Raw genomic sequence first — 13,948 nt, 5'->3', positions numbered from 1 at the left:
GAAATTTACGGTCTGATCGGTTTTTTTGGTTTGAACTGTTTAATGCACACCCCTAACCACCACAATCCAGTAATGCAGTGGCTGCCCCCTCTTTGGATCCGTATCTGTTTGAGCAGTTTCAGCAGTTCCTTGCTTTACAGCCCTCATGCCCAGCCATTTGCCATGTCAGTCTCCTCTCATATATGTTTGTCGTCGTCTGCTCCTTCAGGTATACCCTCATCCTTGTGGGTCTTGGATTCTTGTGCCTCCCATCATATGTCACCCCATTTGTCCTCCTTTGTCTCTTTTACTCTCAGTTCATCTATATTTATTATGATTGTTGATGGTACTGCTATGCCATTAGTAGGTGTTGGTACAATTGTTAATTCTTGTTTGTCTCCTAGTTGATCTCTTTGAATGATTTAAATTCTTTAAAATAATTTATATATGATTGATAGACTTTAAAAATTGTAAGATTTATAATAATTTATGTAATTGATTAATTTTGAAATTTTAGGGTTCGCTTGAAACAATGAATTTGGGCCGATTTGAATTTCAAATCCTCAGCCCAAATCCATATAGTTGCTTGGAAGCCCAGCAGATTTAAGATTTTGAAATCTATGGATTTATATTATGGATTTAGCCTTTATTTTTTTCAAATATGAAATCCACCCATTACACCAATTATTTCAGATTCCCTCACTGCGCCGCTCCTCCCTGGGCATCGTCAACTCGGCTCCGCATCGATCCTCCAAACTATGTCTACTTCCTCCGTTGCACGCCACTGTGAGTCTCTTCATTCTTAACCTATTTGGAACATTTTCGTAAATAATCAAATGAAATCGGAATACTGATTGAATGAATCCCAAATTTCTGTTGTTTTCTTCTTCTTGTTGTTTTTCTGTTTGATTCTGATTTTGGTAAGGGTCTCGACTTTAGATTTGTTGTTTCTTTTTTATATTGGGATCCATCTTAGTTTTGTTTGATCAAGTATTTTGTTTATTTTGTTTACTGAATTTGATTTGGGAGATATTTTTATTTGTAAGTTTTCTTTCTTGCCGATGTAGCCTTGAAGGATTGCTTTTGTTTATAGTTGTTGTTCCTGATTTGAATGTGAAATCGGTGTCAATAAAATTCACGCCTATTTATTTTCCAAAGGAAATAGCATGCATCATGAAATCCGTTATTTGCCTATCTGAAAATTTCTTCTCATTTAGTACTGGATGGTCTTAGGAAAAAATGTGTGGCTTATAATCTTAAAGACAAGAAATATTCAGTCGTTTGAGTTGGATTCATTTTATCAAATATTTTTTTAATTGCAGGGAACTTTAGAGGTTTATTGCATCTATAGATAAACATAGAATTTCAAAGTGTTAATTTGTTATATGCAAGTTTTTTTTTTGTCGATTTTCACAACTTCTCTGAGCAATATTCCTCATAGCCCATGTCATTGAAGCTTAGGATTATGTCTAATAGTACCATTGAATTCTTGCACAAAATTTGTGTGGGTGTTTATAGCATCTTCAATGGCGACTGGCTTTCGGTTCACTTGTTATTCCACTGCTTCTGAACAAAGCCTGCATAGCCATTTGCCCAAAAACGAGTTTCGGATGTGTGATATGTATTCTTTTGTGCATTCTTCTTTCAGACCGCAAAACAGGGGCTGCTGCGCTATGAACAACTAAAACCCATAAAGTTGATATGTATTTTCTCCTCAAAAAAAAAAGTTGATATGTATTTCATTTGCCTACAATACTATATTTCATTTTCTTAACTACCCTTTAAGAAGCTGATGCACTATGAACAACTTTCAGACATCAGTATTTGGCCTATACACTTATATTACCTTAAAATAGACTCTGGAATGCGAAACAGGGGCTGCATTACTAGCCCTGACCAATGATAATCCTTTTCCAAGCTCGTCCTATGTGAGATTCTCTCTCAATGAGAGGACAACCAGCCCAACCTCAATTGGCGGTAAGCTCGTTATTTGATCTTGTAGCTTGTATTCCATTGTTCTGATTTTGTTCGTCATATGTTTGACATTTTGACCGTGATACTTCTATTTCCAAGATTTGGGTTTCCTAGTGAATCACTATATTACCTCAACTTTACGTGTGAGTGAAATTATGGCATTCAGTGTTTATATTTTGCTTGAATGGAAAAAAAGATTTTTTTTTGGGTTCTCTTTTGAGTGGGAAGTGAATGTTATACTATAGTTTTCATTCTGTTGCTTGAAATAATTGGTTTTTGAACTTTTCAGCTGATTAAAAATTGTTTATAATGCTTTAAATAAAATTGCGATCATATTCTAATCTTGGACCATATTTCAGCCATTTTTTTCCCTAATATTACCTTTTCTATATTTTCATATTTTAATGGTAAGAAGAGGATGAAGCTGAGCCCGAAGCTTTTGAGGATTCTAAGAGGATGAATGCGTGAAGCTTTTGAGGATTCTAATGGAGAGGTGGAACCAATTGACTTATGGGAAGAAAAGGATGAAGCTGGGCCCGAAGTATTGTCTTGTTTTCGAAATTACAGATTTCGCTATTGATGAATGGTGACGTTGAAAATTTTAGATTATTAAAAGTACTTTCGCATGAGGAGAAAAGAAAATGGGTGCATTTTCTCATTAACTCATGATTATTGTAGAATTTTGTTTAAAAACTAACAAGTTAAAAGATTAGATGTTTCTTTGTTGACGTTTTGGTGCTACGACTCATGACTATTCTAGAATTTGGATTTGATATTTTTAGTTACGAGGATGAATAATTTGGATTTGATATTTTTAGTTACGAGGATGAATGATACATCTATTTTATATGTTTGTTTTGTGATAAAAATGTTAATACTTTGTTAAATGCTTATTTATATACATGTTCTTGTCTATTTAAATAAATAAGACATGAACACTATTTTATTTTGAGTTGGATATGGTTACAGTATTAATATAATAATTATTTTAATTTCAAAATATATTTTTTGAATATTGGATACGTGTTAATATAATTTTTTTGATTAATATATGTTACTAAATTTTGATTTTATTGTAGAGTTATTACACGAAAAATATTTTTTTTATGTTACTAGTTATGATGAAAAGAAATTGAAGTTTAATATTATAATAAGTTATATATTTGTTTTTTTGAAAAACATTAATATTTTGTTTAAAGTTTATTATGTAAATTTAATATTTAATTCAATGAAAATAAATAAAGTTTAAATTAATATTATTTTAAATTGAACATGGTTATTTTGTAATCATAATACTAATTTTAATTTCAAAATATATAAAGAATAATATATTAGAATTTTTTATTATTTGAAATTCTTAAATTTTTTAAAAAAGCAATATATTTCTAATCAATGGATTTAAAATTTTACTTTGAAATTTCATGTAATTCAAAACAAGAGATTTAATAAACAATGGATTCAAATCAATGGATTTTCAATCCATTTATTTGAAATCCACTCTCAAATCAAATACCTCAATCCAAGCACAACCTTATATTATTTATAATGATTTATGATTTTTAAATATGTATATCATATATAATTATTTATATATGATTTTTTTAAAAAAAATTATTAATTTTTAAGTTATGGATTAAATAATTTTTTTATGGATTAACCTGTCCAACCCACAATCCATGGCGGACTAATGTTTTCCGAACCCGCCATGATGGCAGGCCTACCCACTTCACTTGATGGCGACAAGACAATATCAGCCAATCCGAATTGACAGATCTAATTTTATTATTATTATTATTATTGAAATGAGGCGTCAAAAAATTGTCCTATAATGAGTAACGAGAAAGTAGTAACAAATTTTAATTTGACAAGTATTGACAAACTTGTAATGAATACGCCGTGCCTTTATCAAAAATAAATGTACGGAAAAATTGTGGAAATGATCTCGAGTTACATTTCAAAATTGTGTTTTGAGTGGATATTTGGATGAGAAAATTAAGCGTGAAACTGAATATGTATCCGAATCCATCATTAACCGGCCATACAATTCAATCAAATAACAATAACAAGAAAGAGCTTCACAAGTTAAACCAAGTATAATTAACACATAAATTTAACGCATAAGTTTCACAGCATTTACAATAATATTTTATCTACCTGCAACCCAAATATTTTGAATAGTTTTCGACAATAGAACTTAATGAATATTTCAAACTATCCTCGACGACGCCGGAACCACGGGTAAAGCCAGAGTCAGTGCCACCAGAACCACAAGAGCAAACTCCAAGATCATTGAATTTCCTCTCACTTTTGTTCAAAAATATCATGGGTAAGAAATAATCACAAGAATGAACCTATCTGTGTTTATACACGTGAGTGGAAAAATGAAACATTCATTATACATCTAACCTTGTATTATTCATTGCCAAATTAGAATTCATGATGGTAATACCCCAATCATCCAAAACAGGATACTTGTGATGGTCATTCATCTTTGGAGAATCTTCCAATTATTTGTCATACAAACACAAACCAGCAAACAGCTCATAATTTATTTATAAGATAAAAAGACCTTGCTAATAAATCCAAATCCTTCATGAAGCTAAGGATTTTATTTCATTATAGTAGGTTTGAATTGATTTTAGATCGAATTTTTTGATAGCCTCCACAGACACCAATCCATTTAACATTCACATAAACTAGGAACAAAAATAATGTGAACCAGTAACAACATAGAGAGGATGGTAAATTAACCACACAAAGTAATACCTTGTCATCACGCTTAACACAAACAGCCCGAAAAAGACGATACTCATCACTGCTACCATTTTGTGCCCAGAAAGTCATGCAGTAGTAATGTGGATCGACAAAAGAGTAGAGCTTCTCAACTTTTACGAGCATGAAGTTTTTTTGCTGTAATTTCAAATTTTGCAGAACAAAATTAGTATGTGCGCTACAAAATCTCGCCTGCAAAATGCTAAATAATATGTCTAACCTCTTTTTCATTGTAGAGGTTTATGGCCAATTTCGCATATTCTGCGACCCAGTCAAAGCAGTTGACATTTGTTGATGTCAACGTTCCACACTTGTCATACAAACAAGGGTCTAAATAATCTTCACACATCTGTCAACAAATTTAAACAAAAGTTAGTTTTTGACTTTCAACAATACAGATGAGTTCTGCCAAAAAAAGGATCCATACATTAGATCAATTCATGAGTCAACAATTGTGGTCCTGGTCAGAAATTCGCAAAGTACAAAACAAGATCTAAAGAAAAGAAACACATGGAGTAGAAAGGAAGAAATTTTTCTACCTTGTGAAAATCTGAAAACGATTCCTCTCCCAATAATCGAAAAACTGCAAAATTAGCATCAAAATGCAATTGAACTTCTTTTGTCCTTATATTCACAAATTTCAAAAACTTTCGCAGAACAAATCAAAACTTCATTTGGTCGCTTACATATCTCAAAATCATTGTTGTTAATAAATACCAATTACAGATTATTGATGGGACGCGGGGCTAGCAAGGAATACTACTTTTACCGTATGTTTGGAAGCGACAGGATTTGAAGGAATTTGGAATTGAAAATACAGTTATAGTGTTTGGGAAAAGGGGATTTCAAAATGGGATTGATATTTGATGAACTGAAATCCTTATAGAAGCAAACCAGCATTGAACTAAGAAGAAGGCAGCAACCCAGCCTTGAACTAAGAAGGCAGCAAACCAGCCTTGACCAAGGTCCCCAGGTCATCAAGTAAGCAAGCAAATAATCATTCATATTACAAGATTCCCTTAAATAGTTATGTATATATATGTGTTATTATTAAACAACGCAAGCGTGCGCCTAGCCTTGCACGTCAGGTCCCCCTTTATGCGCCTTTAACAACTATCCTTAATCCTAATAATTTAAAAATTTTGACCAGTAACCAGTCCTAGCAGACATAAGAAAAGGATAAGCAGGATAAAAAAATTGACAATGAGGTTGAAACTAGTATATAACATTTAAATATAATAATGAATTGTGATATTTCAATATTAATTCTTACTAGTAGGCGAGACATAAATTACACCATCAGAACAAAGAGCCTGAAGATCATTTCTCCTGTTTTCAAAATTAGCAAAGATAGCTAGTAAGAAAATGTTGCACAATCATGAACCTAATCTCAAAAATATTATAAGCATATTTCAATTAGAAGAGGATATAAAATAACAAGACCAATATGTGGGGGGACATTTCTTAAACCTTTAGCCTTCTATAAAAATAACCAAAAAAAAAGCCAAGGAGCAACCTATTCTTAAAATAATATCTGGAAGCAACAAAAGCAAAAAAGCATAAGACACATTAAAGAGCTCAGGTGGCTTTGGGCTTAATGGCCAAAGCGCAAAGCAAAAAACACATTTTATGGAAATAAAACACAATAAATAAAATATTCTAAAAAGATAAAAATTATCAATCAATTTATTTTAAAAAAATATGAAAAAACATGAGATATATATATTTACCAAAGTTTAAACCTAAACAACAACATACATATAATAAAAATATCAAATACAATTATATATATAACAAAAAAATAAATCAAAATAAGCTTAAATACAGCTAAAATAATATTTTCAACAAAGTTCAAAAACCAAATAAACATATATATATATATATATATATATATATATATATGACAAATAGTAAATTTTTAATTATAAGAAATATTTTTTTTAGTTTGAAAAGTATATAACAAATAAACATATTTTTTTAAAAAAAAAAGTTGAACAAGTGGGACCGGTTTTTCATCGGTTCACCAGCTCAAGGAAGGTTCAACCAGTTTGACAACAAACGGTTTTTAAACTTGGTCCAGACCGGACCCTTCACCGGATCCCGGCCGGTCCAGTCAAGTTCTGAAAACACCGATTACAAGGGTGCAGGCATCGTGGGCAGAGGCGACAATATTAGGGTATCCCCTGTTCTATTTTGTAACAAAAATGGCTCTGATTTTTTTGGCAAATAAGTTATTTTCCTCCGAAACTCACTTAAAGCACAAAAAAGCACACAGAAGCATGCGCTTTGGAGGGTATAGAAGCACAGGCTGTACTCTTCGTTGTGCTTTGTGCTAAAAGGCACAATTGGCGCGCTTTTGACAACTATGAGCAATACCTCTACGCTTACCGGATAAAATTAATTAGTTAGCCATAATTAAGGAATTAACAGTTCAATGTCCCAAAAACTAAGACAATCTTAAACGTAGAACATAGAAATACTTGATCAGTGGCAAACGAAAATAATAACATGATAAACATAATTTTAAGGTATTCTGGATATGTTTGTACCAAGTCTCAGAGGGCCGATCTTCATCTCTTTGACCGATTTTTTTTATATAGTCATCCACATCGTCGATCAGGATTGAAATTACACCATTACACTAAAAAAATCACACAAAAATAAAACTTCAGACTTCTTTTCCAGCAAGTAATAATTAAAGGAACAACATTTGAATAGACAACTGTATTTAAAATCTACTTTAGCTTTTAAATTTTAGAGCTTATGGTTTTGACATGCGGCATACTTCATTCCAGGTTTTCATTCACTTTCGGGGGTAGCAGAATAATGCACCAACCGGTAACCCAAGGAGATACTTCAAGCTTTTAATTAAAAGCACATTGATACAAGTATCAAATCCCATTTGGGGAGCTACACTTGGAACTTACTAACAAAAATTCACCATAATCCATATATTTTCTTTGTCTTAAATATTTATTTATTTTATCAGATTCTGTCTTAAAGAAAACCTCTCCCCGTTTCAAATTTTATGGCTATGGACTTTGAAACATTAATAAAATCCGGAACAAAATACACGCAGGTATCATATAGTTAAAATAACCTAATCCTCCATAATTTGAGAGGTAACATGGACTAACTACTAAACCTAAACATCTTCATGACAGATTGAGAATTTTAATTTATGTAAGTTGGTTTGAATTGTAACTACGGGCTACGTGGAAGATGGAATTCATAAGACAGTTAACAAAGATATATTATTTGATACGATTGAGTGTGCACTCCATACAACAAAAACACTGAAATAAACCAACAATAATGACTGCACAAATTCATACAAAACACGCATAACAATATCAATAAATCATGGCAAGGATAGTACCTTGATCTCGCACAACACAACCTTTTTTTCAGCACATCAACAATACATCGAAAAAGATGGCACTCATTACTTTCACAATCCTGTGCACAGACAATCATGTAATCCCACGCATATGTAGAGTTGAGTTTGGCAACCTTCACGAGATCGAAATTCTTTTGCTGTGAACAACACAAAAATTGCAAACAAATTTTTTTATGAGCATTAAATGATAAGGGCTGTCAATATATAGATCAAATCATTTATCTAACATTTTGCCTGTTGTACAAGTCCAAAGCTAGTTTTGCACCACTGTTGACATCATATACGGCGTGGACGTTCACATGTGTTTTACTAAATGTGGTTGAGAGTCACAATAGTCATCACACATCTGTCAACAAATTAAGTGTAGGAGAAAATGATGTCAGATACATTTAATAATACAGATCATCGTTATAAAATTAATTAATGACAAATAAACAATTTGTTGGACAATATTCATGAAATTCTTAACACAAAATATACAGATTTCTTTCGATTATCAGATGACATACGCGAACACATACTTCACAATTTAAGAATATAACTTTTCTTTCCCATGAGATCCAAATGATCGAGTCAAAATTACGTGCCTTACGAAGATGGTATAAGTTTTCCCTCAGATAAGAAATCCCAATATAAAGCTTTGCCTGTCAATGAAATTCGATTGCAATCATCAATTAAACGAGTACAAATTGATATTGAGAAAATATATTAATAAAAACAGCAAGGCGAAACTAAATCATACCATTACAGGGACAAATCGGGAGAAATAGAAATAGAAATAGAAACTGAAACTGAAACTGAAACTGAAACCGAGATCGAGAGAGGCGAGGGTCAAGAGCGGCTACAGCGCCTATTGCAATGGACAGCGAGAGAGCGTCGAGCGATTTTTATTTTGGTGTATGTCGCGACGGATAATGAACACTGTTTACTCATAATATAAAAGTCCGAAATAAAAAATGTAATATAGCATGAAAGATCACGTATTAATAATATTTTCTCAGTACTTATAAACCTTTGATGCAAAACAATTTCCACATCAATTTGTACTCTTTTAATTGGGAATTGCAATCGAATTCCATTGACAGGCAAAGCTTTATATTGGGATTTCTTATCTGAGGGAAAACGTATACCTTCTTCGTAAGGCACGTAATTTTGACTCGATCATTTGGATCTCAAAAGTTATATTCTTAAATTGTGATGGGTTCGCGTATGTGTTGGAAATATTGAATGAATTGTGATTGGGCTTGAAAGGGTTTGAAATGATTGACCCAAATAGGCTTTGAAGCCTTGTAAAGCCTTGTCCAAATTATTGAAAAATTCAAAAATTTGGTGAAATAAATTGGAGAAAAATGGGAAAATGGTTGTCCCACATTGGAACAACTCAAATTTATTGTTCACCTTAAATAACCCATGTTTGGTTTATGGGATTGGGCCCTTAGGGCACCTGATGTTTTGTAAAGGGGCAAGACGCTAGCCGATGCAACACACGCGCCCGGCCGGCTCGGCTTGGCGTGGTGTGGTGTGGTCTTCTGATCCGATTATTCTTTTTGAATAAAATTTATTTAAAATAATATTTTATTATTTTATGAAGTAGGCCCGAGCGGTAAAATATTACCGCGTGGGCGCAGCACCTCACATGCGAGACAGTGAGTTCAAAACGGCTTGCGCCCGAGCGGTAAAAAATTGCCGCGCGGGCGCGGTACCATTTTGGCGAGACAGTGGATTGGGCGCTCGCGCGGTAGAAAATTACCGCCCGAGCACACCTTCTGCAGAATGAACAGTCACGACTGTTTCTGGCATTTTTCTGTCATGGGTTGCAAACGTGTTGTTTCGTGTATAAGACTATATATATGATGGTTATAACACAGAAAACATACACAGAAACATCTGATAACGTAGATTTCAGATTTCAGATTTCTCAAAATCTCTCCCTCACTTTCTCAAAAGAAAAGTTAAAGCATATTTTCGTTCGTTGAAGTTCGTGATATTTGCAGTGCTGCTATATCACGATCGAAAGTCGTTGTATCTTAGAGACGATTGTCGCTAACGTTTAGCACTTGGAACGGGCAATTTCGTCTTGCGGATAGAGAGTTTCTCTCGCCTCGACTGTGTTGATCATTTTCGTTGCTGTTGATTGCTTCCGACATTGAAGTTTTCAGAATTCAGAATACAACTTACTAACAATCGCAAGACGAAATTCCTTTGTATTTCTCGGATTCTGAAGATGTCTACCGTTTCATTCACTCCGCTTGCTTCCGCCCCCGCTCATGGAGAAAAGCCGCCAAAGTTTTCTGGTGCCGACTTCAAACATTGGCAGCAGAAAATGCTCTTCTACCTTACCACATTGAATCTGTCTAGATTCCTGAAGAAGGATCCCCCTGTCGTCGTTGATGGCGACTCTGACACCCAAAGGAGGACCGCGGTTGATGCATGGAACCACAACGATTTTCTGTGCAGAAACTACATCTTGAATGGCCTTGACGACACTCTCTATAGTGTCTATTCCTCTGTGAAGACGGCCAAGGAATTATGGGATTCTTTGGAAAAGAAGTACAAAACTGAAGATGCCGGCATAAAGAAGTTTGTAGTTGGCAAATTTTTGGACTTCAAGATGGTAGACTCAAAAACTGTAATGAGTCAAGTGCAAGAGATACAAATCATCTTGCATGACTTATTGGCTGAAGGAATGGAAATCAATGAACCATTCCAAGTCGCGTCTATCATTGAGAAGTTGCCTCCACTGTGGAAAGACTTCAAAAACTACCTTAAGCACAAATGTAAGGAGTTGAAACTTGAAGATCTTATTGTGAGGCTTCGCATCGAGGAGGACAATAGGAACACCGAGGCCAAGTCAAATAAAAATAAAAATCTGATGGAAACCGAGGCCAAAGTAAACCTGGCGAAATCTAGTATGAGTCAAAAGAGGAAGCGCCCCATGATGGAAAGAAAAAAAGGGAAAGCGAAGAAATTTCAGGGAAGTTGCTACAACTGTGGCAAACCGAATCATATGGCAAGGAACTGCCGACTACCAAAGAAAAACAACAAAAATCAGAAACCAAGGCAAGTGAACATGGTTCAAGAAAGGTATGTACCTTTAGAACTTTCTGATATTGATCTTAGTGCTGTTATATGTGAGACCAATATGGTGGATGATCCAAGATGATGGTGGATCGATCCGGCTCTACGAGTCACGTGTGTGCAGAGAAAGACATGTATTCCACCTATGCCACCGTTGGTGATAGAAAGTTGTTTATGGGAAACTCCGCAACGTCTGAAGTTGCTGGAGTAGGAAATGTGGTTTTGAAGATGACCTCGGGCAAAGAGGTGACGCTCAAGAATGTGCTGCATGTGCCAGACATTCGGAAGAACTTAGTTTCGGGTTCTCTTTTGAGCAAAGCTGGATTTAGAATGGTTTTTGAATCTGATAAATTTGTATTAACAAAATCCGGTGTATTTGTTGGTAAAGGGTACCAAGATAGTGGTCTCTTTAAATTAAATGTACTGAATGTTATCCGCCCTGAGGCGAAGAATAAAATTGTTGGTTCTGCTTACTTGCTTGAAAGCTATGAATTATGGCATGAACGATTAGGACATGTTAACTTCAATACGTTGCAACGACTTGCAAATTTAAATGTAATACATACGTTTAAAATAAATCCACAAAACAAGTGTGAGATATGTGTTGAAGCGAAAATGGTTAAAGCTCCATTTCATAATGTCACGAGAAGTACTACGCCACTTGAATTAATACATACTGATGTATGTGATTTAAAAATGGTACAAACACGAGGTGAAAATAAGTACTTTATAACATTTATTGATGATTGCACCAGATTTTGTTATGTATATTTATTGAAAAGAAAAGATGAAGCGATCGACGCTTCAAGAAATATAAAACTGAGATTGAAAATCAACCGAAAATTAAAATGATTCGAAATGATCGAAGTGGAGAGTATGTGGCTCCTTTTGAAGAATTTTGCTCAACTTCGGGCATCATTCATCAAACGACAGTCCTTTACTCACCTCAATCTAATGGCGTTGCAAAACGCAAAAATCGAACATTAAAGGAAATGATGAACGCGTTGTTAATAAATTCTGGCTTACCTCAAAATATGTGGGGTGAAGCGATTCTCTCAGCAACTCACATTCTAAACCGAATTCCAATCAAAGGAAAAGATGAAACACCATATGAACAATGGAAAGGTCGTAAATCTTCTTACCAATACCTCAAAGTGTGGGGATGTTTGGCGAAAGTAGAAGTACCTAAGCCAAAACAAATAAAAATTGGACCTAAAACGGTTGATTGTATATTTATTGGTTATGCATACAATAGTAGTGCATATCGATTTTTAGTACATAAGTCAACGAATCCTGATATACATGAAGGCACAATTATGGAGTCAAGGAATGTTGTATTCTTTGAAAATATCTTTCCATGTAAAGACAAGAAAGAAATAAGTTCGAACAAGCGAACTCATGAAAACACAATTGAAACTCCACAAAACAACGTGGAACCACGACGCAGAAAGCGTGCAAGAGTTGAAAAATCGTTTGGTCCTGATTTTCTAACATACATGTTAGATAATGAACCAAAAACTCTTCAAGAGGCTTTATCAAATCTTGAGGCTCCTTTTTGGAAGGAAGCCATACAAAATGAAATAGATTCCATAATGCATAATCATACATGGGAGTTGGTTGATCTCCCTTCGGGATGTAAACCTTTAGGATCCAAGTGGATTCTTAAAAGGAAGTACAAAAAAGATGGATCTATAGATAAATATAAAGCTCGACTCGTGGTTCAAGGTTTTAGACAAAAAGAGGGATATGATTTCTTCGATACCTACTCTCCGGTTTCTAGAATAACATCCATTCGTGTTCTCATAGCTATTGCAGCATTGCATGATCTTGAGATTCATCAAATGGATGTTAAAACTGCGTTTTTGAACGGAGAATTGGATGAAGAAATATATATAAAACAACCAGAAGGGTTTGTTGTACCCGGAAAAGAACAAAAGGTGTGTAAACTTGTCAAGTCATTGTATGAACTTAAACAAGCACCTAAACAGTGGCATCAAAAGTTTGACACTGCAATGTTGTCAAATGGTTTCACAATAAATGAATGTGATAAATGTGTCTACATTAAAGGTACTACAAATGCATACGTAATTGTTTGTCTTTATGTAGATGACATGTTAATCATGGGTAGCAACCATGAATTGATTGTGAAAACCAAGAAAATGTTGAGACAACATTTTGATATGAAGGATTTGGGATTGTGTGATATAATTCTAGGGAATAAAGTCTCTAGACTTCCTGCTGGAATTATGTTATCCCAAACTCATTATGTAGAAAAAGTTTTTGAACGATTTAATGCCACAAATCATCCTATGGCTAGAACACCTATGGAATTGGGTACACATTTAGCCAAAAATAGAGGAGAACCTGTTTCACAAGTGGAATATGCAAGGGTGATAGGAAGTTTAATGTATTTAACTAATTGTACCCGTCCTGATCTTGCATATACCGTAAATAAGCTAAGTCGATTCACAAGTTGAAACACCCGGTATTTTAAATACGTAAATCCGCATGCATAATTAGGATAATTAATTATTTAAATTTTAGATTTATGGGTTAAATAATTATGTGAATAATTTGTGCATGATTTAATTTATTTTTAAGCATTTAACCCATAATTAGTGATTTTTATGATTTTTAGTATTTTAATTATTTTATCGCGTAGACGGGACCGTGGACGGACGAGATGACAACTTTCCACCCAAATTATTTTATGAGCCTTTTTAGAGCCCTAAAATATTATTTTGA

The 13,948-nt window shown here is 34.0% G+C and overlaps 2 protein-coding genes and 1 long non-coding RNA gene across 3 annotated transcripts; 2 read left to right on the top strand and 1 right to left on the bottom strand.

Annotated features, from left to right (window-relative positions):
- The first annotated feature begins 653 nt into the window (after positions 1-653).
- LOC140884379 (uncharacterized) lies at positions 654-2,802 on the top strand. Its single transcript, XR_012150638.1, has 2 exons — positions 654-765; positions 2,369-2,802. It is a non-coding gene; the product is annotated as an uncharacterized lncRNA (long non-coding RNA).
- A 1,226-nt stretch (positions 2,803-4,028) lies between these two features.
- Positions 4,029-8,128, bottom strand: LOC140883848 (uncharacterized). The gene is made up of 6 exons (XM_073290447.1): positions 8,105-8,128; positions 7,275-7,366; positions 5,999-6,054; positions 5,265-5,308; positions 4,946-5,074; positions 4,029-4,863 (listed from the first exon to the last, which is right to left on the bottom strand). Exons 5-6 carry the CDS (start codon positions 5,072-5,074, stop codon positions 4,570-4,572), a joined length of 423 nt encoding a protein of 140 aa, XP_073146548.1. The 5' UTR covers positions 5,265-5,308; positions 5,999-6,054; positions 7,275-7,366; positions 8,105-8,128; the 3' UTR covers positions 4,029-4,569.
- A 2,221-nt stretch (positions 8,129-10,349) lies between these two features.
- Positions 10,350-11,288, top strand: LOC140878436 (uncharacterized). Its single transcript, XM_073282038.1, has one exon. It carries the CDS (start codon positions 10,350-10,352, stop codon positions 11,286-11,288), a length of 939 nt encoding a protein of 312 aa, XP_073138139.1.
- Positions 11,289-13,948: the final 2,660 nt, after the last annotated feature.

This window comes from Henckelia pumila, chromosome 2, assembly GCF_033568475.1.
Source record: "Henckelia pumila isolate YLH828 chromosome 2, ASM3356847v2, whole genome shotgun sequence".
Classification (NCBI taxonomy): Eukaryota; Viridiplantae; Streptophyta; class Magnoliopsida; order Lamiales; family Gesneriaceae; genus Henckelia; species Henckelia pumila.
Note: the sequence above shows the minus strand (reverse complement) of the source record. Positions and strands in the feature narration are given on the sequence as shown.